This window comes from Ochotona princeps, chromosome 33, assembly GCF_030435755.1.
Source record: "Ochotona princeps isolate mOchPri1 chromosome 33, mOchPri1.hap1, whole genome shotgun sequence".
Classification (NCBI taxonomy): Eukaryota; Metazoa; Chordata; class Mammalia; order Lagomorpha; family Ochotonidae; genus Ochotona; species Ochotona princeps.
The window spans coordinates 4896891-4922567 of record NC_080864.1 but is presented as its reverse complement, the minus strand read 5'-3'; the positions used below and the strand labels follow the sequence as shown (position 1 = coordinate 4922567).

Below are 25677 nucleotides of genomic sequence, written 5' to 3'. Positions count from 1 at the left end.
GGGCGACAGGAGGCTCAGCCGGGCTCGGCGGGCAGCGCGTGGCAGGCCGGCCAGCTGGGCACTCACCGAGGCAGCGGGGGCGGCGAAGGCCAGGCTGAGCAGCATGAGCAAGGGGATAAGCTCCTCACTGGTCTCCACGTAGGGCATGGACAGCGAGCGGTCATAGCACTGGAAGCCCACCTTGGCCGGCTTGAAGACGTCCGTCAGCTCCAGGAAGTACAGCGACACCACGGAGGACGCCACGATGGGCAGCTGCGGGGACGGGGATGCTGCGGTCAGCCTGTGGCCCCTACTTTGGGACCAAGCCTGTTCACCCCCCAGGTTTCCTGAGGCGTAGGAAAGCCTGCAGTTGGGTCCCCACCAGAGAGGCGCCCCTCGGGGGGAGATGGTCTCCGTCCTGCCCTGTGGTCCTGGAAGGGGACATGCCCACAGGCAAGGTGGCCCCAGAGAAGGCGGAGGAGCCACTGGCACTCGTGGGTGTCAGCAGGCAGCTAGTTCCTCCAGGGCCTTGGGTACGCCCCCTTAGGGAGCCCGCTCCAGCCACGTGAAGGCCCGATCTTTTTTTAAAAAAAAGATGTACTTATTTTAATTGAAAAAGCACTGTTACAGAGAAGGAAAGACAAAGATCTTCCATCTGCTGGTTCACTCTCCAAATGCCCAAAATGTCTAGCGCTGAATCCGCCCAAGGCCAGGAGCCAGGAGCTTCTTCTGGGTTTCCCATGGAGGTGCAGGCTTCCAAGGCCTTGGGTCATATTCTGCTGCTTTTCCAGGCCACAAGCTGGGAGCAGGATGGGAAGTGGGGCTGCCGGGACATGAACCGGTGCCCACATGGGATGCTGGTGTTGGCAGGTGGAGGATTAGCCCTTTGCACCATGTGTCAGACAGACCCTGAGTACTCCTCCCCATCCAGCACCCCACAACCTGGAGAATGTGGGGTTCGAGAGAAGTCAGCCGCCCATGCTCCAAGTCCTACACGGACTGGATTTTGTATTTGTGAGAAACATTCCCAGGTGAAGACATAGCCTGTGATGCAGGTTCAAGTCCTGGCTTCTCCATCTCCCATCCGGCTCTCTGCTGATGCACCTGGCCAGGCGGTGGAGGATGGACCAAGGCCTCTGGCCCCTGTACCTGCAACCAGGGAGCTCCCCATTGGGGCCTGAACCCACTCTTGTAGGGCTGAGCTCACACACAGGTGCCTCGCTGGGCCTGGGTACAGGAAGGTGCAGGGTCCAGCCGCTGGGGGCAGGGAAATGCTGCCGGCGGAGACCCCGCCCCTAGCAGAGCCTGGCGGACCCCTACTGCAGCCCCTCGGGTCCTGCCCCGCCCTGCCCCCTCCCAGAGGCTGTGGGATCCCCCTGGGGATCACCTCTCTTCCTGCCAGGCCCAGCCCCGCACCCTAGCGCCTCTTGGTGTGTGCACTGCCACCAGCTCGCGGTAGTGGCTGGGGGAAGGACGTTGCAAGGGCCGGAACGCACACCCCCACCTCAGGCAGCCCCCCTACTGCTCCGGAGCCCCCCGCCTCCACCCCGCTGTCCTCCCACCAGCCTCCAGCCTCGGGTGGACAGGTGAGCTCCGCCTGCAGCCCCCCGTGCCGCCGGCCCGGTGGTGGGCGCGCCCCCTGCTCACCTCCACGAAGTAGAAACAAGGCAGCAGCGTCATGCTGTCCTTCGGGGTCCTGCTGGCCTTGGCGGGGAGCATGGTGCCGCGGGCGTCGCAGGCCGTGGCTGCAGCGCGGCCTCAGGCTGCAGCTCGCGCGAGCGCCGAGTGCCCGCGGCCCCTCACCTGGCGCGGTGCAGGGCGCACAGAGCCGGACGCGGGGGCCGGGGGGCTCGGCCGCCTGCGCGCGGGGCGGGGCTCTTTGTCTCGGCGGCCGGGGGCGCCGCGCGCGTCCGTGCCCGGGCCTGGAGCCTGGCGCGCCGTCCCCGCCTCCCGCGCGCGGGCCCGGGGCTTGGGGTCCGCGCCTCACGGCCGCTCCCGACGTGCCCGGCCCCCTCCCCATCGCGCGTCTCCATGGCGAGCTGGCGGGCGGGAGACAAAAGAAGAGGCGTGGCGGGGGCGGGGCCCCCTTTGCCGCCCCGCCCCTCTACCCCGGGGTCCCCTCCTGCGCCCCCCTTCCGTCCTAGGGACCGCTCTGTGCCCGGAGTCCCCTTCTTCACCCTGCGCCCCCATCCACGGGTCTTCTCTGTCGTGGGGTCCTCGCTCTCGGGGTAGGGGCACCCCAGGTCCAGACGCGCACTTAGCGCGTGCCCCTGTGTTGTGTGTGTGTGTGTGTCTCAAGGCCCTGTCCAAGAGACCTAAACAGCGGGGTTTGCAAAATTTGCAAAATATAGTTTTAAGTTTATTTTCAGTCTTTATTGCAAGGCGCAGGAGAAAGAGCTCCCCACCTCTGGGTCTCCCCCCATGGGTGGCAGGGACCCCAACCCTGAACCACCTGCTGCCTCCCAGGGTGGGCGTGACCCGGGAGCCAAGGTGTACAGGGCCTCGCGTGTCCCCAGGAGCTGGGCACCACCAGGTGTACGTGAGACCTCGTCCTGGGGCACCAGGGGCTGTATGAGGTGGGGCAGGGAGGGGGCAGCGGCCTGCACCCCCTGGGCTAAGGTAGACACTGCCGGGAACTGCAGGATGTCACAGAGGTCCCCAAGGCCCAGCCTGGCCTTTGGGCGGGGGGGGGCCCGGGCCATGTACTGTCACACTGGCCCCCAGAACACTGCCAGCTGCCCTGGAAGGCCCACAGCCCACCTAGGAGTGCCAGGACTTACTTGAAGCCAGCTTAGGGGGGGCGGAGTGTGCAGCAGGGACCCCGGGGTGCAGGGCCTTGAGGTCAGCATCGGGGAAGCAGAAACCCCTGAGGGGCAGCAAGGACTCTGGGGCGCTGGACCCCTGCACCCACCAGGTGGGGGGACCCAGAGGAGCTCCTGGCTCCCGGCTTCTACTTGTAGACCCCAGAGGATGGGAGACGTCTGTCCCCTCTCTCTTGCAGCAGGGGTGGCCAGTCCTTGAGCCCTGCACGCACAGGGGAGACCCCGAGGGAGCCACTTCGGGATGCCAGTCGCTCCTCATTTCCAAAGCAATCAAGGTTAAAGTGACCGTTTTTCGGAATCTTTTTATCCTGGTGTTGTGGAGCACTCCCTCCCCGCCCCTTGCCGGGCAAAAGCTGGGAGCGGGACTCGAACCCAGGCGCCTCGGCTGTGGGCCGGAGCGCGATGGCTGCCCCCCCGGCCCGCGTCCATCGGCTGGTCACTCGGAACCCGGCCGCGCGGTGTGGTTGGCCAGCCTGCGTGTCACTCAGAGGGCGGGACCCCGGCCGCACAGAGTGGTTGGTCTGCCTACCTGCCTGTCACTTGGGGTGGGCGGGCTCCGGTGTGTGGTTGGTCTGCCTACCTGCCTATCACTTGCGGTGGGCGGGCTCCGGTGTGTGGTTGGTCGGCCTGCCTGTCATTGGCCTTGGTCCCGCCTCCTCGCCCAGGCTCGCCCTGCCTCTCCCTAGCGGCCGCTTCCGGAACTGCGCGTGCCCGCTGCCCCAGCGAAGTGACCGGAAGTGGGGTGCAGGGTGTGTGGGGGGCGAGGACACCCTTCCTTCCCAGGTGCCCCCTGCAGCCCCTGGGCGCTGAGCTCCTGGCTCCCCGATGCAATCACCCAGGGGGTGCTGACCCTCCTCCTCTCTCAGGGGAGACAGGTTGCTGTGCTCTGAACACCTGGCTCCCCTGGCTCCCCTGGCTCCCCTGGCCCGTGGGTGGTGCCCCGCACCCCTGCTGTCCAGCTGGGATGGGTGCGTGCAGCAGGCACCTCCCTGGGCAACGCCTGTCTGGCCGTTGGCTGCGTCCCCTGCCTCTTCCCACAGCACCCGGGACGTTGCCCCTTGCAACAGCCTTGGCAACTGGCAGTTGCAATGGAAACATCCTAGGGGGCAGGGCGGCCAGTGTGGGAACCCCTTGGCCCTTCCTGACCGGGGTTCCCAGGGGGTCCCTGTCCCAGCCTGGCCGGATCAGGGCAGTGGAGTGACTGAGAGGAGGCCCCAGGCCAGGGCTGAAGAAGGAGGTGACTCAGCCTCGCCTGGCCCCGTGAAAGGCTGGCGTTCTGGTCAGGCAGCCAGGTGAGGCCACTGTTTGAATGCCCCGGGTAAACTGAGGCCCATAGCACAGGTGGAGGGGACCTGAGCCTGGTCTCTGGTCTGTCAGGCTTGGGCAAAAGAGGAGGCTAGAATGGCAGGTGAGTGGGCTCTGGCCATCACCTGGGACACACTTAGGACATGTGTGAGTTACACCTGGGACATGCATGAGACATGGGTGGGACATGTGTGAGAAATGCCTGGGACATGTGTGGGACACACCCATCACACATGAGATATGTCTGTTACATAACATGAGACACAGCTGGGACACAGCTGCACTACCCACGCTGACGGCTGCTCTCACCTGTGACGGTGGCCCTGTTGGCCCCCACCCGCCCTGGGCTCCCCTGTCAGCCCCTGCCTTGTGCCCCACCCTGGGAACTGGGAACAGGCAGGAAGTGAGGTTGCCTGCAGGTCATGTGGCAACTCAACGGCCTCCCTCCTGGGGGCACTATAAAGAGACCAGGGAGGGTCCCCCGGACACAGCCTAAACCCCCCGCCATGCTGGCTGCAGTCCTGCTGGGCTTGCTGCTGGCCGGTGAGCCGGGCCTCACGCCCTCCCTTCTTCCTTGGGTCCCTGGGTGTCAGCTGGCTAGTGGGAGCAGGATGGGTCAGGCCCTGGCTGAGGGTAGGTGTCCCTGGGTCCACGGGCTGCCAGCAGAGCAGCCCCTCATGCCTGCTCCCGGCCTTGCATTCCCAGGCCCTGCACTGGCCTCTGAGATCGTGGGGGGCCGATCAGCCCGGCCCCATGCCTGGCCCTTCATGGTGTCCCTGCAGCGCCGGGGCGGCCACTTCTGCGGGGCCACCCTGATCGCCCCCAACTTCGTGCTGTCGGCTGCACACTGCATGAATAGCGTGTGAGTGGCCAGCTTCTGGCCCTGGGCAGGGGGAGGGCACATCCAGGACCCCTGGTGGGTCTGTCCTGTGTACCCACGGGACCCGCCGGGCTCCATGCTGGACACTCCATGCACTGCTCGTCCCCTGCCCTCCAGGAACTTCCGGTCGGTGCAGGTGGTGCTGGGTGCCCACAACTTGAGGCGGCGAGAATCCACGCGACAGACCTTCGCCATCCGGCGCGTCTTCGAGAACGGCTTCGACCCCATAGACTTGCTGAATGACATTGTGGTCCTGCAGGTGCGGATGTTGTGGGGTAGGGGCAAGGCCTGGGGTGCGGGAAGCAGCCCGGCCGGGCACCCCTGCATGCAGACTGAGGGGGGTTGAGCATGGGTGTGTGTGTGTAACCCACGCAGAGCTGGAGGGCTGCCAGTACTGGGGTGGGGTACGGAGCGGGAGGCAAAAGCTGGGCCTGCTTGTCAGGGGGTTCTGCGTCTAGGCGCACCCTTGGCGGCCACACTGGGAGGGCAAGGGGAGCCGCCCACCGCCCCTCCAGTAGCCCACGCCCCCTCTGTTCGCAGCTCAACGGCTCAGCAACCATCAACAGGAACGTGCAGGTGGCCCGGCTGCCGGCCCAGGGCAGCGGCGTGGACAACGGCGCCCGGTGCCTGGCCATCGGCTGGGGCCGACTGGGCACGCACCGGCGGCTGTCCCGCGTCCTGCAGCAGCTGAACGTGACCGTGGTGACCTCACTGTGCCGCGGCAGTAACGTGTGCACGCTGGTGCGGCGCCGGCAGGCTGGCATCTGCTTCGTACGTGAGGGTCAGCCCGCTGTGCGTCCCAGGAAGGGCTGGCCGTCCTGGCCACCCAGCCGCTGACCGCCTGCCTCCACAGGGGGACTCCGGTGGGCCCCTGATCTGCGGTGGGCTGGTGCAGGGCGTCGACTCCTTCGTCCGTGGCGGCTGCGCCTCAGGGTTTTACCCCGACGCCTTCGCCCCGGTGGCACAGTTCTCCGACTGGATTAAGTCCATCATCCATCGCAGGGACCTCGCGGACAGTCCCCGCTGAGCCTCGCATGGCCGCTGCCCCCTCCCAAGTGCTTGACACAATAAAAGCCCCCCCTTGTTTTGTAGAACGCGCTGCGGTCCCCAGTTGGGCATCTCTTGGGTACGCTGTCACCAAGTGGCGGCAAAGTGAGTGAGCTGGGGCCAGGGGTGAGCCCCTTCCCCACTGTCCCGTCCGGGTGATTGAATGTGTCCAGGGCGCCTGTGGCAGCCACTGACGGACAGTGGGTGTGGGGCTGACCTCAGGAGATACCACTCAGGGGTCTAGCCCACCTTGGTTGTCCAGAGCTGGAGGTCACCCCCCGGCCCCTACCTTAATCCCCAGTTCCGTCCACACGGGCTCTGTGTGCGGGAAGCTGTGGTACCAGTTGTTGGTTTCGTAACTGGCAGCGCTGAGGTTACACAATCCGATCGATTCCCTAAGCGGCCGGCTCCAGCTGGGAGGCCAGTGGGTCCCACACTTGGAACTGAGTGCATGACCCAGACCCCAACCTGCTGTCACGCAGTTCCTCTCACTCTGCCTGGGAGGCGCGGTGGGCTGGCTCTACCACGCACAGGCAGGCCAGGGGAACCAGCACCTCGCCACATCTCAAAGACTGAGGTGCCTCATTCTGCGGGCAGGTGCCTCCATTGGCTGTCCCCCCCCCTCCGCCAGGCTCCTGTCTGCCCCCTTGCCACCCTCCCTCCTGGCGGGCACAGAGACCAAGAGACCTGCCAGACGTCCTGGCCCCTGCCGCGCAGGGAGAGGAGGGGTTGTTTACAGCCGCAGGCTCAGGGGCGATTGTGAAACCCGGGTTTTTTAGGGTGGGAGTCTGGGGGGACGGGGCAGGCGGGAGCTGTGGAAATCTGTCAGGAGATATCCCGCCAGGCCTTGGAGAGGAGGGAGGAGGAAAGTGGGGGGGCGGCCGGCGAGGCTCCTCCCCCAGCACGGCTGCCTGGAGCTGAAGCGCCCCAGGACACTGCCCCCCAGCACAGCGTCCCCAGCCGGTTCAGCATGCAGAGGGCGGCGAGCTGGGCGGCTCTGGCGCTCCTGGGAGCGGCCCTGTGCGGTGAGTGGGCCCGGGGCAAGCACGACGGACCCTAGCCCAGCAGCCGAGTAGCAGAGGGAGGCGGTGCCCGCGGGGATGGGGGGCTCTGAGCCGCACCAACAGAGGAAGCTGGGGTGTCCCTCCCGGGTGGGCCGGGGGTTCACGCTCTGCCGTCCGCCAACCCGCAGCCGCGCAGCCCCGCGGCCGCATCCTGGGCGGCAAGGTGGTGCAGCCCCACGCGCTGCCCTACATGGCGTCGGTGCAGGTGAACGGCACGCACGTGTGCGGTGGCGCCCTGGTGGCCGAGGAGTGGGTGCTGAGTGCCGCGCACTGCCTGGAGGACGCGTGAGTGGGCCGCGCCCGGGGCGGGACGGGAGGACCCGGGGTGCCCGGAGTGGCCTGGCTCCGACCGCCGCCCCGCTCCGTGCCCAGGGCCGGAGAGCCACTGCAGGTGCTGCTGGGCGCGCACTCGCTGTCGCAGCCGGAGCCCTCCAAGCGCCTGTACTCCGTGCGTCGCGCGGTGCCCCACCCGGACAGCCACGCCAACACCACGGAGCACGACCTGCTGCTGCTGCAGGTTCGGCGCCCGCATCCCCAGTGCCCTGCCCCGCACGGCGGTGCCCACCCACAGCCCCCGGGCCGCTCGGCTCTAACGTCCTTCCTGCCCGCCGCCCGCAGCTGGCCGAGAAGGCGCTCCTGGGCCCCGCCGTGCGCACTCTGCCCTGGCAGCGTCAGGACCGCGACGTGGCGCCCGGCACGTTGTGCGACGTGGCCGGCTGGGGCGTGGACAGTCACGCGGGTCGCCGGCCCGACCTCCTGAAGCACGTGCAGCTGCCGGTGCTCAACCGGACCAAGTGCAACTGGCGGGTGCACCACGACGGCGCCGTCAGCGAGCGCATGATGTGCGCCGAGACCCAGCGGCGCAAAGACACTTGCAGGGTGCGCGGGGCAGAGCCGCCGGTGGGGTTTGGAGGGTTGCGGGCAGCAGGGCCCCCCGAAGCAGGGGCGGGGTGAGACTGCTCAGGGAGAGGGACGGAGGGGCCGGGAGCTGGGGACGGGGGCTTGGTGATTGACAAGCACGGTTCTGCCCACGCAGGGGGACTCCGGGGGTCCGCTGGTGTGCGGGGGCGTGGTGGAGGCCGTGGTCACGGCTGGCTCGCGCGTCTGCGGCAACCCCAAGAAACCCGGCATCTACACGCGCGTGGCGAGCTATGCGGGCTGGATCGACAGCGTCCTGACCGCCGCGGCGGGTCTCGAGGCGGTGACCACTGGGGCGGTGCCGGTCGAGCAATAAAGGCGTTCCTCCCTGAGCGTGCGTGGCCGCTGCGTGGACGCGGGACCTACCCTATGTCTGCCGGGACGCGCGAGCGGCGCCGCGAGGGAGTAGGGGCTCCCCAACCCCTGCTCTGCAGAGCGCCTCCGGGGTGAGGGACAGGGACCCCAGTGCGCACACTGAGGGCGCCCAGGGTGAGGGACCCCCAGGGCGAACGCTGCGCCGCCCCGGGTGAGGGGGCAGGGACCCCCAGGGTGCACGCTGCGGGCGTCCCGGGGTGAGGGGGCAGGGACCCCAGTGCGCACACTGCGGGTACCCCGGGTGAGGGACCCCCAGGGCGAACGCTGCGCCGCCCCGGGTGAGGGGGCAGGGACCCCCAGGATGCACGCTGAGGGCGCCCCGGGGAGGGGGCAGGGACCCCAGGGCTCACACTGCGGGCGCCCCGGGTGAGGGGGCAGGGACCCCCAGGATGCACGCTGAGGGCGCCCCGGGGAGGGGGCAGGGACCCCAGGGCTCACACTGCGGGCGCCCCGGGGTGGGGGGTGCAGGGACCCCCAGGGCGCACCCTGTGAGTGCCGGGGTGGGGGGTCACAGGAGGGACACAGGGGTGCGGCTCTCCAGCGGTGGCACAGGGCGTCTAGGAGAAGCGGCCTGGGACTCCCAGTGGGTGCCCAGGTTCCCACGCCAAGAGGTGGGGAGGCGAGCCCACAAGGAGGGCAGGGCGCACTGTGTGAGGAGACCGTGTCAGGCGTGCTTTGTGCCGGGTTAGGGTCACATGGCAGGAGTGACCCTGCTCCCTGGAATCTACCTAGGAGGAAGCCTGTGGGAACCGGGTGGACTTTCCCCTGGGCCTGGCTGTCCACTGGGCTGGACTGTCCCCCCATGCTGGCTGTCCCCCTATGCTGGCTGACCCCCAATCTGGGCTGTCCCTCCATACTAGCTGTCCCCCATGCCGGGCTGTCCCTTGGGCTGGGCTGTCCACCCATGCTGGGCTGTGCCCCAAGGCCGGGTTGTCCCTTGGGCTGGGCTGTCCACCATGCCGGGCTGTCCTTGGGCTGGGCTGTCCCTTGGGCTGGGCTGCCCCCATGCTGGGCTGTCCCTTGGGCTGGGCTGCCCCCATGCTAGCTGTCCCTTGGGCTGGGCTGCCCCCATGCTGGGCTGTCCCTTGGGCTGGGCTGTCCACCCATGCTGGGCTGTGCCCCAAGGCCGGGTTGTCCCTTGGGCTGGGCTGTCCACCATGCCGGGCTGTCCCTTGGGCTGGGCTGCCCCCATGCTGGGCTGTCCCTTGGGCTGGGCTGCCCCCATGCTAGCTGTCCCTTGGGCTGGGCTGCCCCCATGCGGGGCTGTCCCTTGGGCTGGGCTGTCCACCATGTCCGGCTGTCCCCCATGCCGGGCGTCCAGCGGGAAGGAGGGACTGTCCTGGCGCTGGAAGCCTAGTCAGCCTTCACAGTCTGGCTGACTGGCACTCGTCTCAGCCTATCAAATCCTGGAAGATGGGGCGTCAGCCAGTGAGAGGCCGCTTCTGTCAGCGGTGGGCGGGATGGGGCGGGGTGATCGGAGGGAGTGTCCCTGTGTCAGGGCGGGGCGCCTGCTCTCCGTCTGGCTGACTAGCGTTGGTTCTAGCCAATAGTATCAGGGAAGGGGGTTGGAACAGCCAGTGGGAGACCGCGCCTGTCAGCGGTGGGCGGGCGCTGGGGCCGCGGTGACGTCGGCGCAGGCGCAGCGCGGGGTCCGAGGCCGCTGGGTCCGGGAGGTCGCTGGGTCGGGGAGGCGGCGTCCAGCGGGGCGTCCAGAGGGGCCGGGAGGCGTGCGGGGCCTGGGCGCGGCTTCCCCGGTGTCCGTCTCCCTCCCGAGGGTCGCAGCGCTGCAGGCTCCCCGCCATGACGGCGCTTCCCGCGGACGACATGGACACGGCCGTGTCTACCTTCAGGCAGGAGGACGTGGAGGAGCACTACGAGATGGGGGAGGAGCTGGGCAGGTGAGCGGGCGCGGGCCTGGCGGAGGTGTCCTCCCCGCGCGTCCTCCCCGATCGGCCCGGCGGGTCCTCCCGGTGTGTGCTCCCTGCGCGTCCACCCGGCGTGTCCACCCGGCGTGTCCACCCGGTGTGTCCTCCCCGCCCGTCCTCCCCACGCGTCCACCCAGTGTGTGCTCCCCGTACGTCCTCCACGCGCGTCCACCCCAAGCCCCCTGGTGGGTCCGCCCGATGTGTCCTCCCCAAGCGCCCAGCACTTCCGGCCGCCGCCTGCAGCCTTATTTGGCGGCCTTGCCGCTGGCCTCCGCTGGGCCTGCCCCATGATGTCGCCAGAAGGGAATGTGAGGAGGAGCCAGGCGCCTGTGGGATCCTGGCAGCCCCTGTGAGCTGCACGGGGACTTGGGGAGCCCCCCACCCCGACATGCCGTGGCCCGCTATGCGCTGCGGCCCTCACTGCATGTCGTGGCCGGGACCCCTCACCCGGGAGCTGGTGCTGAACCGGCCCCCTGAGGGGAGAATCCTGATCCCAGGGCACGGGGGTGGGGGAGCCCGAGGGACCTGGCTCAGCCATGCAGGTGGGGGACCCCGAGGGACTGGCCATGCAGGTGGGGGACCCCGAGGGACTGGCCATGCAGGTGGGGGACCCCGAGGGACCTGGCTCAGCCATGCAGGTGGGGGACCCCGAGGAACTGGCCATGCAGGTGGGGGACCCCGAGGGACTGGCCATGCAGGTGGGGGACCCCGAGGGACCTGGCTCAGCCATGCAGGTGGGGGACCCCGAGGAACTGGCCATGCAGGTGGGGGACCCCGAGGAACTGGCCATGCAGGTGGGGGACCCCGAGGAACTGGCCATGCAGGTCGGGGACCCCGAGGGACTGGCCATGCAGGTGGGGGACCCCGAGGGACTGGCCATGCAGGTGGGGGACCCCGAGGGACTGGCCATGCAGGTGGGGGACCCCGAGGGACTGGCCATGCAGGTGGGGGACCCCGAGGGACTGGCCATGCAGGTGGGGGACCCCGAGGGACTGGCCATGCAGGTGGGGGACCTGGAGGAACAGGCCCGGCCATGCAGGTGGGGGAACCCTGAGGGACTGGCCATGCAGGTGGGGGACCCCGAGGGACAGGCCCGTCCCTCCCACTGGCGGACTTGAGTAACACCTTCACCAGCGTGACTATTTAGAACGCGTGACCTGAGCTGATAAGCGCAGAGCCCAGTCAGCTGGGATGCAGGTGGCAACTGCGTGATGTGTTCCACCCAGGCCAGAGCGCACAGCTGTGCAGCTGTCTGCAGCTCCAGGGGACGGCCTGGAACATTGTAGGGAGACTGGTGGCATGTGATGCAAGGGGACGTGCTGGGGGGTCAGTGTGTGTCCTACTCCGTGTGTGTGTGTGTCACTCTAGCTTATCCGATGTGTGTGATTTCGTGTGTATATATCCATAATTCTCCAGTCTCTGTGTGTGTGTGTATTTTAGAGCGAGCTGTGTGCACAGCAGAACATGAACTGCCACATTATTCTTACTGCAAAGAGAGAAGGAGAGACAGAGAGAAAGATCTTCCATCCTCTGGTTCGCTCTCCAAGTGTCCAGAGCTGAGCTGATCAGAAGCCAGGAGCCTCTTCTGGGTCTCCCACGCGGGTGCAGGGTCCCAAGATTTTGGGCCGTCCTCGACTGCTTTCCCAGGCCACAAGCAGGGAGCTGGATGGGAAGTGGAGCTGCCGGGATTAGAACTGGCGCCCATATGGGATCCCAGCGCTTTTTAAAGGCGAGGACTTTAGCCACTAGGCCACGGCGCTGGGCTCACTTATTTTATTTTGATAATTTTTACATCGTTAATTAGGACACAGTGGGTCAAGGGCTATAGAAAAGTGGGTAAAACCATTGTTTCCACATTTTTTTTTCCAGTATCTGGGTTATTTTTTAAAAAGATTTACTCTAGTCATTTGAAAGGCCAAGTTAAAGGGAAGGGGACAGTTGAGGGAGAGTTTCACTCCCCACTTGGGCACAGCAGCCAGGAGCTAGGAACTCTGTCCCAGTCTCCCCTGTGGGGTCAGGGGCCCAGGGCAGCCGGCACTTGAGCCAGCATCCATGGGACGCCGGGCTGACATCCCACACCTGTCCGTGGAGCCCACACCGTGGCGAGCCCATCTTGCTCCCGGGTGCGTGGCGTTCCTCACGTGCCCCCTTCCCGCAGCGGCCAGTTCGCCATCGTGCGCAAGTGCCGGCAGAAGGGCACCGGGAAGGAGTACGCAGCCAAGTTCATCAAGAAGCGGCGCCTGTCGTCCAGCCGGCGCGGCGTGAGCCGGGAGGAGATAGAGCGGGAGGTCAGCATCCTGCGGGGCATCCGGCACCCCAACATCATCACGCTGCACGACGTCTTCGAGAACAGGACGGACGTGGTGCTCATCCTGGAGCTGGTCTCGGGCGGCGAGCTCTTCGACTTCCTGGCCGAGAAGGAGTCGCTGACGGAGGACGAAGCCACACAGTTCCTCAAGCAGATCCTAGACGGCGTCCACTACCTGCACTCCAAGCGCATCGCCCATTTTGACCTCAAGGTGAGCGCCTTGGGGGTGGCAGCGGGGAGCCCCCTGGGCTGGTGGGGCGGGGCGGCGCCCCTGGCCGGTGCTCAGGGTCCCCCCCTACCCCCCCGCCGCGGCCTCTCCGTCGCCCTGCAGCCCGAGAACATCATGCTGCTAGACAAGAATGTGCCCAACCCCCGAATCAAGCTCATTGACTTCGGCATCGCCCACAGAATCGAGGCGGGGAACGAGTTCAAGAACATCTTCGGCACCCCGGAGTTTGTGGGTGAGGGTCCCACCCTCCTGCCCGTCCCGGGCTTTGCCCTGTGGAGCGCCTGGGGCCACGGGGCCATGTCTCCGTGCCCGGCCCTGAGGCCCCATCCTGTGTGTCTGCAGCTCCTGAAATTGTCAACTATGAGCCGCTGGGCCTGGAGGCGGACATGTGGTGAGTGTGTGGGCTGGCCCCAGTGCTCCCTCCTGGCCCCAGTGCTCCCAGCCTGGGCCCCTCCTGTCCCCAGGGCTCCAGGCTCCAGTGCTCCCTCCTGGCCCCAGTGCTCCCAGCCCGGGACCTTCCTGTCCCCAGGGCTCCAGTGCTCCCTCCTGGCCCCAGGGCCCCAGTGCTCCCTCCTGGCCCCAGTGCTCCCAGCCCGGGACCTTCCTGTCCCCAGGGCTCCAGTGCTCCCTCCTGTCCCCAGGGGTCCAGTGCTCCCTCCTGGCCCCAGGGCTCCAGTGCTCCCTCCTGGCCCCAGGGCTCCAGTGCTCCCTCCTGTCCCCAGGGCTCCAGTGCTCCCTCCTGTCCCCAGGGGTCCAGTGCTCCCTCCTGGCCCCAGTGCTCCCAGCCCGGGCCCCATACCCTTGTTGCGTCCGGGGGCTGACCACACCACTGTGCCCTCAGAGGGATCGATGAGCCCCAGGAGGCCTGTGGAGCCGGGGCATGGTTAGCAGTCCGGCGGCTGGCAGGGCTGCTGAGGGGCAGGTGGGGTTGGCTGCGGGGGAGGTGGGCACAGGGCGATGGTGGGACACTCCCAGCCAGACCCTGACCTACTGTCCCCATCTGTCCATAGGAGTATCGGCGTCATCACGTACATCCTGTGAGTGCCAGAACGCAGCCTGGAGGCCACGGGTGCAGGCCCGGCACCCAGGCACCCTCTACCTTGCTCGCCCACTCCTGGCCACGTGGTGCCCTGGGTGGAGCGAGGTTTGGCTCGGCTGCCCACCTTTCGGCCTGTGGCAGGGGGGTTGTGGGGTGCACGGGGCAGGGCACCGTGGACAGCCTGACCGAGCCGTGTCCGTCCCGCAGCCTCAGCGGTGCGTCCCCGTTCCTGGGTGAGACCAAGCAGGAGACGCTCACCAACATCTCAGCTGTCAACTATGACTTTGACGAGGAGTACTTCAGCAACACCAGCGAGCTGGCTAAGGACTTCATCCGCAGGCTGCTGGTTAAGGACCCCAAGTAGGCCCCCGGGGGAGGAGAGTGGGGTGGCAGGGCGGCCCTGCCCCTACCTACCCTGTTCCACTGGCCTGGCCTGGCCCGGGACTTGAAGCCACTTCCTGTCACTGTTTAAAGTTATTTCTGTGTAAAATTCCAGATCACTTCTTTTTTTTTTTTTTAAAGATTTTATTTTTATTACAAGGTCAGATATACAGAGAGGAGGAGAGACAGAGAGGAAGATCTTCCGTCCGATGATTCACTCCCCAAGTGAGCCGCAACGGGCTGGTGCGCGCCGATCCAATGCCGGGAACCAGGAACCTCTTCCAGGTCTCCCACGCGGGTGCAGGGTCCCAATGCATTGGGCCGTCCTCGACTGCTTTCCCAGGCCACAAGCAGGGAGCTGGATGGGAAGTGGAGCTTCCGGGATTAGAACCGGTGCCCATATGGGATCCCGGGGCGTTCAAGGCGAGGACTTTAGCCGCTAGGCCACGCAGCCGGGCCCAAGATCACTTCTTTTTTTCCTAGAGAAATCTAGAATCCTGACAATGTGATGGTCCCCCACCCCGCAATCTGCCCTTGTCCTTGCTGGCCACCGGCAGCCCCTCCTGCGGGCCTTGGGGGACCTGGTGTCCTTGGGTCAGCGGGCAGCAGGGCCTGGGCGGGTGGTGAGGGTGGGGCCCCCTATAACCTGAACTTGGGGCTCTTGCAGGAGGAGGATGACTATTGCCCAGAGCCTGGAGCACTCCTGGATCAAGGTAGGGGCTTGGAGACTGCTGGGGGGGGATGGGTCCCCGAAATGTGGGCCTGGGTGGCAGGCGGGAACTGCCGTGTCCCTGAGCCTGGGGGCCTCAGACCAGAGCTGTGGGGCTGGATGGCCTTGCAGGGTGGGCGGGCCCGTGAAGGTGGTAGGGTCGCGGGCCGTGGCCTCACGGCTGGGCACCATGTGTCCCCACAGGCCATCCGGCGGCGGAACGTGCGTAGCGAGGAGAGCGGCCGCAAGCCGGAGCGGAGGCGCCTGAAGACAGCGCGTCTCAAGGAGTACACCATCAAGTCGCACTCAAGCATGCCTCCCAACAACAGCTACGCGAGCTTCGAGCGCTTCTCCAAGGTGCTGGAGGAGGTGGCGGCCGCCGAGGAGGGCCTGCGCGAGCTGGAACGCGGCCGGCGCCTGTGCCACGAGGACGTGCAGGCGCTGACGGCCATCTACGTGGAGAAGGAGGCCTGGTACAAGGAGGAACATGAGAGCATTGGCCAGACCCTGCGACGCCTGCGGCAGGAGCTGCACAAGACGGAGGCCCTGCAGCGCCAGGCCCAGGAGGAGGCCAAGGGCGCACTGCTGGGGGTCAGCGGCCTCAAGCGCCGCTTCAGCCGCCTGGAGAACCGCTATGAGGCGCTGGCCAAGCAAGTGGCCTCTGAGATGCGCTTCGTGCAGGACCTGGTGCGCGCCCTGGAGCAGGAGAAGCCACAGGTCAGTGAGTGCAGCCTGCGCTAGCTGGCAGTTCACGCCTGCTCGCGGGAGTGGAAGCCCGCTTCTCCCAGCCCGGCCTCTGCTCCACCCATGGCCCCGCCTTGGCACTCAGCCAGCTGGAGCTGGCCATGAAAGGGACTGGAGACTCAATACCGCCAACACGCACCATCCGAGCAGCGGGTGGCTGTGCCAGGAGGCCTGGGTGCCTGGTCCATGCCCCACACCAGGACCCGGAGCCTCCCTGCACGTTCAGTTGGCTGCCCCAAGAGCCCACACAGTGCTGGGCGGCGGGCTGGTCCCTCCTTGTCACTCGGCCACTCTCCCTTGCGGCCACAGGGATGGGTCCGTGCATCCTGGCAGAGACCCAGGTGCCCCCCCCCCTCGCCCTGTGGGCCTCTGCTTGGGCAGCAGCCTGGCTCCAGGGCCTCAGCAGGGTTACCTGTGCATAGGCCGTTGTGGGGTTGGGGGCCTGCAGCAGATCCATGCTGGTCCAAAGCTCGCACCTGGGGTGGAGGACAGCCGCCACGCTGGTTGGGCCTGTCAGATCCAAAGAAATAAAACTTGGCTCTGCCATCCCTGTGTGCTGCATGGCTGAGGGCTGGTGGGGACAGGCATGGGACAGAGCCAGGGCCACGCTGCGTGGCTGAGGGCTGGGGGAGACAGCCATGGGACAGGGCCGGGGCCACGCTGCGTGGCTGAGGGCTGGCGGGGGGCAGGGCGCTTGCAGTGCCACGTTCACCTGGAGGGAGCATGGCACAGGCCCTGCACACAGCCAGGAGTGGGGCCCGAAGATACGTCGCAGACTGTGCTGTGCGGTGTGGGCTGCACTTGTAGACAGGGCTCTACTGCTGAGGGCGGCGAGTCAGGCCAAGCCCAGGGCTTACGCGGCCTGCTGATCCCTGGGGAGTCAGTTGGGGACACAGCCACCCTTAGGCAAGCCTGCTGTTAAGATCCGGGGATACTACTCCACTGCTGGTGGGGCTGCAGGTTGGTACAGCCTCTATGGAAATCAGTATGGAGATGAATTTAAAAAAAAAAAAGATCCGGGGATAGAAGCTGCCGCTTGAGACAGGCAGCATTAGATGTACTTAATAGTGCCTGGTTCGAATCCTGGCTCCAACTTGCTCCTGTGATGCCCAGGGCGGGGCCCCTGAGCCCACAGTGGAGAGCCGGCTAGAGCTCCCGGCTCCTGGCTGCAGCCTGGCCCTGCCCTGGCTGTCGGGGACATTTGGGGAGCAAGCCAGCTCATGGAAGACATGCCTCCCTCTAGTGCCCAACCTATCAAGTGGACTTTGAAAAGCACTGTGTTGGGGTTCAGTGAATCTGAGCAAGACTCCAAGGCGAATGAAGTGATTTTAATGTCTAGTCCAGGGGCAACCACTTGCCGTAAGCAAGAAGCGCCCCAAACGAACTAAATGTGGGGTTTTTATAGTGGGAGAACCACAAGCCACGTGGCAGTGAGCAAGTGCATGATTAGGGGCTAGCAGCAACACAGCGTGCGACAGGAATTTACAGCGTGTGGGTTGGGCGTCCTGATCACTTCGATGTAGACAATCCAAAAACTCCAAGATTCTCCCCATCTCTCGCCTGCTCCGGCTCTCCTAGATGGAGACACACACGGTCAACAGCAGAACATGAATTGCCACTTCATGTTTATTCTTATTGGAAAATCAGATTGAGAGAGAGAAGGAGAGGCAGAAAGATCTTCCATCCTTGGCTTCACCGGCCAGAGCTGAGATGATCTGAAGTCAAGAGCCTCTTCCGGGTCTCCCACACGGGTGCAGGGTCCCAAGGCTTTGGGACGTCCTCTGCTGCTTTCCCAGGCCACAAGCAGAGGGCTGGATGGGAAGTGGAGCAGCCGGGATTAGAACCGGTGACCACATGGGATGCCAGTGTCGATAGTAGTGGCTTTACCTATTGGGCCATAGCATGAGCTTCCTATTCTTTCTGTTTTTATCTATTTGCTAGGCAGAAAAATCTCCCATCTGCTGCACCAAACACCCCCCAACAAGCCCAGGCAGGGCCAGGCTGAACCAGAGGCCGGGAGCTCTGGCTGGGGCGCCGGCAAGGGTAGCCTGCACTCCACTACCTGCCGCCTCCCAGGGTGCGGGTCCACAGGGAGCTGGGTCAGAGGTGGGGGGGCAAGACTCCCACCCAGCGGGCATCCCAAATAGCATTTGCAGCCGTGGTGCCCATTGCGTGCCCCAAACTTCACCCCGTCATTCCGTTTACTGCACACTTTGTGGAGTGGCCTCGCTTTGAGGACACAGGGTGGGCTGCCCTATGAAGGGGACTGTGAGGGAGGCAGCAGTGTGGGTATGAGGTCTGTCTGACCGAGTGCCGGCTGCCAGAGAGTCCTAAAACACGAACCATGTGCTGCTGTGTCCTTGCCCGCCCCCGACATGGCTGGGCACCCCGCCTTGCGCTGTCCCTGGGGCAGCGTGCCCGTGTGGGGCAGCCCCTCTGGAAGGCAACAGGCAGAGGTTCTCCCTCCCTGGGCCTGCGTCTCTTCCTCCGCCCATGGCTTGAGGTGCCCTGGGGATCTCTGCCAGGCTGGGCACAGCGGGAAGGATGTTACTCCAGGCCAGTGAGAAATGATCTGGAACACAGACCCTGGCACCGGGCACGGACAGCCGAGCTGGCCCCAGCCCTGTGGGTGCTTGTGTCAGCGGCTGGCATCCCGTGACTGGCACTTCCACCCGTCAGTAGGGGCGGGAGTCGGCCGTAGGCAGGCCCCAGACACTCGACACGGCAGGTGTGCCCGGCAGCAGCTCGCAGCCCATGGCCCCAGCCAGGAGCCGCACCTGGCTCCCAGATAACGTGGGTGCTGTAGCTTGGGCCTTGGTGCCTGAGAGAAGGGTGGGAAGCATTCAGGCCGCCCTGTGTCACCAGGGAGGTCTCAGCTGGGATGAGGAGCTGGGATACTGTCTGGGGCTCCCGCGAGGGAGGTGGAGCTGGGGTGGGAGTCTCTGCCTGCTGGCTGCCCCGACCAGGCTTGGGGTGCTTGGCTCAAAGGTCATGCTGTTCACTCCCTGCCTGGTCTCGGGGGCTGGCGAGGCCCTGGGTCCAGCCACGGTCACCCTGCCGATGCCCATACAAGGGCAGGATGTGGCAGGCGCTGCTAATCCCCGGGTGGTATAGCTCTAAAGGCAGCCTGGGCAGCAGCTGGGGCAGCCCCTTCAGCCCCTACGCTGTGAGAACCGGCCCACCGCAGGCCCACTCGTCAGACGAGTGGCCATGCGAGACCCACCCTGCTCCACACAGACACAGAGGCCCCCAGCCCCCTTCCTGCCGGGTCCGGGCCTTGGGCATGTGGACAGGTGACCCCAGGGATGCATGTGGGCTTGGGTGGAGATTGCGAACAGGAAAGGCTTAAGGTGGGGGGCGCCCTCCCTACCCCTCACCCCAACACCTTGGGAACTTTCTATCACGATGGCCCCCTCCCTCATCTGCACTCCTACCTTGTTGAGACCCTGCGATAGGAGTGGTGGTGAGAGGCTAACAGATACCGCTGGGTCATCCTTCAGCCCCAGCGTGATGGCCTGGGTGCTGTGAGACTAGGGTGCCCCGGGCCAGGGTGGCCTTGGGAAGTGACTGTGGCAGGCAGACAACGTGAGAGCTGCTGGAGGGGGGACAGAAACTGGGGGTGAGGGTACAAACCTAAAATAGCCTGAGGGTAGGGGAGGGGAGCCTCCCCTTCTTCCCTCTGTCCAGGGGCTCAGTTCTTTCTGGGTAGGGGTGACTGTCCCACCCCTCCTGCAGGGGTATTCAGGTTGGCCTCCTGGTGCGGGGAGGGGTGCCACCCGGAAGCCACCTTCCAGCCCAGGTCCCGTCTGCTCCCCAATTCTCCTTCACGTCACCTCCCATGGACAGTGGTCGGCAGCCCTGGCCCACGGTCCGGATCTGGGTACCCCTCACTGAGCTGAAGGCCCCAGGCGTGCTCGGTGCCACAGACAGAGCCTGCGACTGTGCTCAAATGCCACGGCTTGGGGCTGGCATGACTTGGCGCAGGGAGGTGTGAGCCACGGGATGCTGGCACGTGGCGGGGTTGGTGACAGTGAGCGATGGGGAGGGGCGTGGGAGTGTGCTGCCTGCTTCAGCACCCCGGGTGCTGCAGGCAGGGTTCCCTGGTGATGACAGATGGGGTTCAGTGTCCCCTGGGGAGTGGGGGCAGAGCCACAAGCTAAGAGCCACTGGCAGCAAAGGCCAAAATCTTGGTCCTGTTACGGGGAGCAAGCATGTCCAATATCAGGAGTTCTGTGGCGGCGGAGGGACTGCTGTCCCCCCCTGACTGTCCCTAGGAGCTGCCAGTTCCATAGACTCGGCTGCCTCAGCGGGACTTGGACTTGAACTTCTGAGTCCAGCTCTCCGGGGTGGCCCAGGGCCGGAGCCTCTGCTGCCCTGCTGCCCTGGTTTCGGGGGCTGGCAAGGCCCTGGGTCCAGCCATGGTCACCCAGCCGATGCCCATACAAGGGCAGGATGTGGCAGGCACTGCTAAACCCCGGGTGGTATAGCAGGCCTTGCCCAGGCTGTTCTGGTCTAGCGCTCAGTGTCAGACTGACCTGTGCTGGGTGCTCGGGCATGGTTGGTCCTTTCAGTTGTGCAGAAATGACCATGAGGAAGGTGGGGAGACGGCTTCCCATGGACATAGGGCCTTCAGTGCAAAAACTGTGACCTGCCTGGTAGGCTTAATGGGCTAGGCCGTGGCTGCTTGCGACAGCCTTTTTTCCAAGAAAACTGAGCTTGCTTTTTAAAGATTTATTTATTTTTTTGGGCCTGGCGCCGAGGCCTAGTGGCTAGAGTCCCCGCCTTGAACGTGCCAGGATCCCAGATGGGCGCCGGTTCTAATCCCCGCAGCTGTACTTCCCATCCAGCTCCCTGCTTGTGGCCTGGGAAAGCAGTGGAGGATGGCCCAAAGCTTTGGGACCCTGCACCTGCATGGGAGACCTGGAGGAATGTTTCTGGTCCCTGGCACCCTCCACTGCACTTCCTGCCTCTGGCGACTCAGGGGGTGTCCTGTGTGTCTCTCTCAGGGGTCCACGCTGTAGCGGATGTCAGCATGCCCTCCTGACGGCTGTGTTTCCTGGCGTCAACGGATCATTCCCCTGTTTGTGGCCCGATGGTCTGTTGTGGGTGCTGGGCACGTGATGACATGACTTAGGGTATTTGGAGGAAATGGGGGCACTGTGAGGTTCCCGTGTCTGACATCCCAGGGGTTCCCACTTTCTTGGGTTGGTCACCCTGGCTTTGATTTTTTTTTTTTTTTGATAGCAATGACCGAGGGGCCTGCAGCAGGGCCCTGACCTCTCCTGCCCCTGCCCCATGCTGGCCTCTTCTGGACCCGGTGACCTAGTGTCCCTCAGCTCCATGCCAGCACTAAAGGGCAAGGTTGGGTACCTGCTGTCCAGAGCCAGGGCGCCAGCGGTGGGGAGCGGTGGCCTGGGGATGTGGCCTGTCCCCCCAGCCACTCCTCCCGTGGCGGTGTCTATGCAAAGGCCAAGGGCCAGGGTTTGTGGCCTAATCAGCTGGTCAAGCTCCGTGGGCATCAGACCAACTCCACAGTACAGGCCAGCCCCGAGCCACGTGTCCACTCCTGGCCGGAGTAGTAAAACTTTAATTATAGTCTGACATTTGGGTTCCATGTGATGGGCAATGATCAGAATACTTCATTCTTCCTCTGGTCATTTAAAAAAAAATAGGAAACCCTTTGAAAATGAAGATGCATTTGTATTTATTTATTTATTTATTTTTTAAAGATTTATTTATTTTTATTTTCATTACAAAGTCAGATATACTGAGAGGAGGAGAGACAGAGAGGAAGTGGAGCTGCCGGGATCAGAACCAGCAGCCATATGGGATCAAGGCGAGGACCTTAGCCACTAGGCCATGCTGCTGAGCCCTTGTATTTATTTTTTTAAGATTTATTTATTTTATTGGAAAGGCAGAGAGGAGAGACAGAGAGGAAGATCTTCTGTCCAATGATTCACTCCCGAAAGACTGCAACGGCCAGAGACAGATCTTCCATCCCCAAATGCCTGTAGCAGCTGTAGTTGGACCACGCTGTAGCCAGTAGCCAGGGCTCTCAGCAAGCTTCCGTGTAGACAGGTGGCCGTCCTTCAGCTGCTGCCTTCCAGGCACACTAGCAGGAGCTGGGTCAGAAACAGGACTCGAACCGGTGGTTCGATGTGGCAGCTGAGCCCTCCGTGCCTCACGCTGGCCCCAGCCAGGGTGCTCCCTGCTGACGCACCCGACGGCCCCACCTCCATGGGAGTACATCCAGTGTAAGGGCTGTGGCTCAAACGCCCCAGCCAGGTCACAACTGCAGTTTCACAGCCAGCCATGTGGGTATTGTCCTAACCAACCTTACCACTGGGATGTCCACCCCACTTCCCAGCAGGCCTTGGGCCAAAAGAAGTGAGCGTGTGTGGCGACCAGGGTTCGGAACCCAGTCCCACCCAGCCACGTAGCTCCAGTCTCCCTACGAAGTGGCTAAGTGAGGCTGCCGGGAGGGTGCAGGGAGACGAGAGGCCCAGCTTGGTTCCAACCCGAAACCTGGCTGCTGTGGGCATCTGGGGAGTGACCCTGACCGCAAATGGCGGCTCTCTCCTCTTCCCCCATCTGCCTCTCAAGTCACAGCAAGTTTTCGGTGTTGACTCCCAGTGGCCACAAGGTGGCAGCAGCCCCGCGGTGGGGCAAGTGGACACAGCAGGTCAGTGTGACATGGGGGCAGTGTGACACGGCCATGACTAAGAGTCGGGGGGTGCTCGATAGCCGCTGCTCTGCAGAGGAGCCCAGGGCTGGCCTGGCTGCTCAGCTCAGGGGCTCCGGGACCCCCATTATCCCCGCAGGGTCATGGCAGCTGAGGGGACAGGTGGGTCCCTCCCAGGGCCTCAGAGGGAGCACGCCGGACACTGAAGGGTATCAAAACAGCACCGGGTTTAATTCTTGAGCCGCAGCCATAGCATCGATCCCCGCACCCCGCGGTGCAGAACGGGGCAGCCTCCACTCTCCAGGGTCCGCACGGCCCCAGGGTCCTGTCCAGGGCGGTCCCTGCAACCGGGCAGGGTGGGCAGGGCTGGGGCCGGTCTGCCTAGGTGCGGTTCAGGAGTGAGTTCCAGATGTCCTCCAGGACCTGGCAGCAGAGCGCCTCGCGGGACTGCATGCCATCCAAATACACTGCAAGCAGGGAGGACATGGTCAGGGCCATGGCCACCACAGGGCTGCCAGCAGGAGGCCACGCTGTGCCCTGGGGGAGGGCATCAGGGCACAGCCCGGGGTTCCCCAGTGACCACACGAGAGGAGGGGAGGGGTCAGGGCCACAGGGCTGCCAGCAGGAGGCCACGCTGCACCCTGGAGGTGGGCATCAGGGCACAGCCCGGGGTTCCCCAGTGACCACACGAGAGGAGGGGTCAGGGCCCCCTCCTCCCCACCCGGGGACAAGGCCTCGTCTTGCTTGGGGACTCACCCACTTCCACACCATCAGCTTCCATCTCGTGCTTATACTTCTGGTACATGGGCCACACATGGCCGTCGAAGAGGCCAGGGGGGTCGGGCACCGCGTAGTTGCGGGTGCTGTGGACAAAGACAGGCAGACCCCAGAGGGGGCCTTAACCAGGCCAAGGTCAGGGCTGGAGCTGGCCAACTGATGGCCGACCTCCCGACCCCTGGGCCCCGAGCCACCTGGGCTATGTGGGATTTCCTTGCTCCCCAGGCCTGGGGTCAGAGCTCCTGGTGCTGGGCCCAGGCCTGTTCCACCCCGTCCCTGGGGTGGCCACCTACCTTCTCCTCCGCTTGCACTCCTCATAGGGCACTGTCAGGAAGTACCGGCGGCTGAACAAGTCCACCAGGGGCCTGTGGGGTGTGGACATGGTCAGTGCCTGAAGGAGGGCCTGGAGGGGAGCTGGAGTGGCCCCCTCAAAAATGGACGTATCAGCCCACCCCCAGTGTGATGTGCTCAGAGAGGGTGCCCTCAGGTCACACAGCAAAGGTGTCCAGCTGTGTCCAGGTACTGGAAGAGGAGTGGGGCGCAACCAGGGCTCACTTGTAGCTGTATAACAGGAACCCTTCAAGGAGCAGGATGTGGGTGTCTGCGGCATTGGGGTGGACGCTGACCCCGTGGGCACGTGCAAACTTCTGGGGGCAGCGTAGCCAGGCCTGCACAGTGGACAGCATGGCCTCCATGTCCAGCGATTCCAGCACTGGTGGGGCGAGGAAAAGGAGAAGGCGTTACGGGATGGCCCGGGGACAGCCCTGGGGGACCATGGGGGTCGGGCAGCCTCGTCCTTACCGTCCCACTGTTTGAAGCCATCCTTCCCAACTGCTATTTGGTCTTGGGGCTGAAATACATGGAGCCCGAGCCGTCGGCTCAGTGCTCGCTCCCTCTGCCCCGCCGGACCCCCACCCCGAAGGAGGGAGGGAGACAGGAAGGACCAGCCGGCCGTGGACCCGCCCCTGTCATCTGTGCACGCCCAACACGCCTAGCCCTGCACGGAGGTATAGGTGGTGGTGGCAGGTGGGGACCTGGTGCCCGCCATCCCTCAGGAGGGGGCAGGTGGGCTGGCAGGGGTGCAAGCTGGTGGTGCCTGGCAGCCTGCCCTCCCCCCGGGGGCCAGGGTCCGGCCACCTTGAAGAAGTCATCTTGGTGGATGACACAGCAGTTGGGCAGAGCCTTGTAGAGGCCTTGGGTCAGCGTGGTCTTGCCGCCGTTGGTCACGCTGGTGGGAAGAGAGTGTGCGTGTGAGCCCTGCGGGGACCCCACAAGGAGGGGCAGTTAGCCCGAGGCCCCACTCCATGGCCTCCCCGCTCAGGGAGCACGAGACTTAAATAGAAAGTGCTAGACCATCAGAGGCGGGGCCAGCTGGAGGACATGCCTCTTGTCGGGGTCAGAGAGGGCACTGAGCATCCAAACAGGAAAAACTTATTCAAAACAAAAAACAAAAACAACCCCAAAACCTAAAACCTGAAAAAGCAGCCACTGGCTCCCAGGCCTGCAGGAGGGGGGAAGCTGTCGCTAAGTTTGGGGGGGTGAGAAACAGCGGGCAAGTTTGTCTTCACTATTTTATCTTTTGCTTCAAAATAAACCCCGGTTTTCATTTCATTTTCCACCGGCTTCTTCAAGTGTCCCAGCTAACCTGCTTTGTGACCCAGAGAGAAGATTAAAACAAACAAACAAACAAAAAAAAAACAGCCCACCGATCGGTCAGGTGGTCCAAGACTGTTGGACCAGCCCTGGGGAGGTCCGGGAAAGCCAGACCTCTGGGGCTGCCCACAGCCGGACCTCTGACCGCCTACCTCACTGCCACCCTGGGTGTCGCTGTCCAAGGGGCTGTGGGGACAGGCCGGGCCGGGAACAGGTGGAGGAAGACGGAGGAGGAGGAAGGAGGAGGCTGCTACATTCCGCAGCCAAGGGGGGACGGGTCCCTGGGCACTGCCACCTCGCAGCTCCCCCTCACCCCGTGCCCCTCTGGCCTCCAGCAGCATCCCTCCCGAGTCCGGCCCTGCCCGCTCACCCTCCGATGCCCACGATGAGCTGCATGTCCTCGCGGAGGGGCAGCGGGGACACGGGCGACGAGCACGCAGCCCCAGCTGGGTGCCACCCCCGCAGTGCGCTCCTGGCGCGTCCCGGCTTCATTGAGAAAACCTGGCGCCTTTATAGGTTCCGCGCGCGCACGGGGAGGCGCGTGGGGCGCGTGGTCGGGGCCGCGGGGCGGTGCACCTGTCACCGTGGGACCGAAATAGCTCGCGGATGCCTTTTGCCTAAATTAGTCACGCGCCAGCTGGGAGGCGAGGGGCCTCTGCCCTCCTCCCTCACCGCTGCCTCCCCAGAAAATCCTAAAAATAGCTCTGCCCCGATGTGCTCCCTGGCCTGATCCTGACATAGTGGAAGCTGCCAGGGGAAGGGAATTTGGCCTCTGGCTCCCACCGCCAGCCAGGCTCGGCGGGGAACGCGTCCAGTCTCCCAAGGGGCTTACCATATAGG

The 25677-nt window shown here is 64.8% G+C and overlaps 5 protein-coding genes across 5 annotated transcripts in view; 3 read left to right on the top strand and 2 right to left on the bottom strand.

Moving 5' to 3' along the window:
* The window catches only part of LOC131478414 (phospholipid phosphatase-related protein type 3-like), a 2363-nt gene extending 337 nt beyond the window's left edge, over positions 1-2026 (bottom strand). The window contains exons 1-2 of the mRNA XM_058657643.1: positions 1627-2026; positions 67-252 (exon numbers count right to left, since the gene is read on the bottom strand). Coding sequence (XP_058513626.1) covers positions 67-252; positions 1627-1698 — 258 coding nt within the window. The 5' untranslated portion in view covers positions 1699-2026. The remainder of the gene's footprint in view (positions 1-66; positions 253-1626) is intronic.
* Positions 2027-3026: 1000 nt separating this feature from the next.
* LOC101525948 (neutrophil elastase) lies at positions 3027-6054 on the top strand. The gene is made up of 5 exons (XM_058657781.1): positions 3027-3076; positions 4812-4968; positions 5104-5245; positions 5527-5757; positions 5840-6054. The coding sequence occupies exons 1-5, from the start codon at positions 3043-3045 to the stop codon at positions 6011-6013; spliced, it is 738 nt and encodes a 245-aa protein (XP_058513764.1). The 5' UTR covers positions 3027-3042; the 3' UTR covers positions 6014-6054.
* Positions 6055-6867: 813 nt separating this feature from the next.
* Positions 6868-8348, top strand: LOC131478443 (complement factor D-like). The gene is made up of 5 exons (XM_058657780.1): positions 6868-7058; positions 7226-7382; positions 7470-7614; positions 7716-7976; positions 8134-8348. The coding sequence occupies exons 1-5, from the start codon at positions 7004-7006 to the stop codon at positions 8329-8331; spliced, it is 816 nt and encodes a 271-aa protein (XP_058513763.1). The 5' UTR covers positions 6868-7003; the 3' UTR covers positions 8332-8348.
* Positions 8349-10077: 1729 nt separating this feature from the next.
* DAPK3 (death associated protein kinase 3) lies at positions 10078-15918 on the top strand. Its single transcript, XM_004595952.4, has 8 exons — positions 10078-10288; positions 12474-12834; positions 12955-13084; positions 13195-13243; positions 13863-13889; positions 14099-14251; positions 14940-14985; positions 15186-15918. Exons 1-8 carry the CDS (start codon positions 10191-10193, stop codon positions 15720-15722), a joined length of 1401 nt encoding a protein of 466 aa, XP_004596009.4. The 5' UTR covers positions 10078-10190; the 3' UTR covers positions 15723-15918.
* Positions 15919-22725: 6807 nt separating this feature from the next.
* Positions 22726-25351, bottom strand: NMRK2 (nicotinamide riboside kinase 2). The gene is made up of 7 exons (XM_004595951.3): positions 25208-25351; positions 24322-24412; positions 23986-24034; positions 23740-23896; positions 23478-23549; positions 23164-23270; positions 22726-22874 (listed from the first exon to the last, which is right to left on the bottom strand). Exons 1-7 carry the CDS (start codon positions 25327-25329, stop codon positions 22789-22791), a joined length of 684 nt encoding a protein of 227 aa, XP_004596008.3. The 5' UTR covers positions 25330-25351; the 3' UTR covers positions 22726-22788.
* Between the last annotated feature and the right edge of the window lie 326 nt (positions 25352-25677).

Coding starts and splice junctions, on each gene's coding strand:
- LOC101525948 (XM_058657781.1), top strand. CDS start 3,043: ATGCCAGTCGCTCCTCATTTCCAAAGCAATCAAG. Junction 3,077..4,811: donor TCATTTCCAAAGCAATCAAG/GTTAAAGTGACC, acceptor TTGCATTCCCAG/GCCCTGCACTGGCCTCTGAG. Junction 5,758..5,839: donor GGCAGGCTGGCATCTGCTTC/GTACGTGAGGGT, acceptor CTGCCTCCACAG/GGGGACTCCGGTGGGCCCCT.
- LOC131478443 (XM_058657780.1), top strand. CDS start 7,004: ATGCAGAGGGCGGCGAGCTGGGCGGCTCTGGCGCTCCTGGGAGCGGCC. Junction 7,615..7,715: donor ACGACCTGCTGCTGCTGCAG/GTTCGGCGCCCG, acceptor CGCCGCCCGCAG/CTGGCCGAGAAGGCGCTCCT. Junction 7,977..8,133: donor GGCGCAAAGACACTTGCAGG/GTGCGCGGGGCA, acceptor CTGCCCACGCAG/GGGGACTCCGGGGGTCCGCT.
- DAPK3 (XM_004595952.4), top strand. CDS start 10,191: ATGACGGCGCTTCCCGCGGACGACATGGACACGGCCGTGTCTACCTTC. Junction 10,289..12,473: donor ATGGGGGAGGAGCTGGGCAG/GTGAGCGGGCGC, acceptor CCCTTCCCGCAG/CGGCCAGTTCGCCATCGTGC. Junction 14,986..15,185: donor TGGAGCACTCCTGGATCAAG/GTAGGGGCTTGG, acceptor GTGTCCCCACAG/GCCATCCGGCGGCGGAACGT.
- NMRK2 (XM_004595951.3), bottom strand. CDS start 25,329: ATGAAGCCGGGACGCGCCAGGAGCGCACTGCGGGGGTGGCACCCAGCT. Junction 24,035..24,321: donor ACCAAGATGACTTCTTCAAG/GTGGCCGGACCC, acceptor CATGTATTTCAG/CCCCAAGACCAAATAGCAGT. Junction 22,875..23,163: donor AGCTGATGGTGTGGAAGTGG/GTGAGTCCCCAA, acceptor CCCTGCTTGCAG/TGTATTTGGATGGCATGCAG.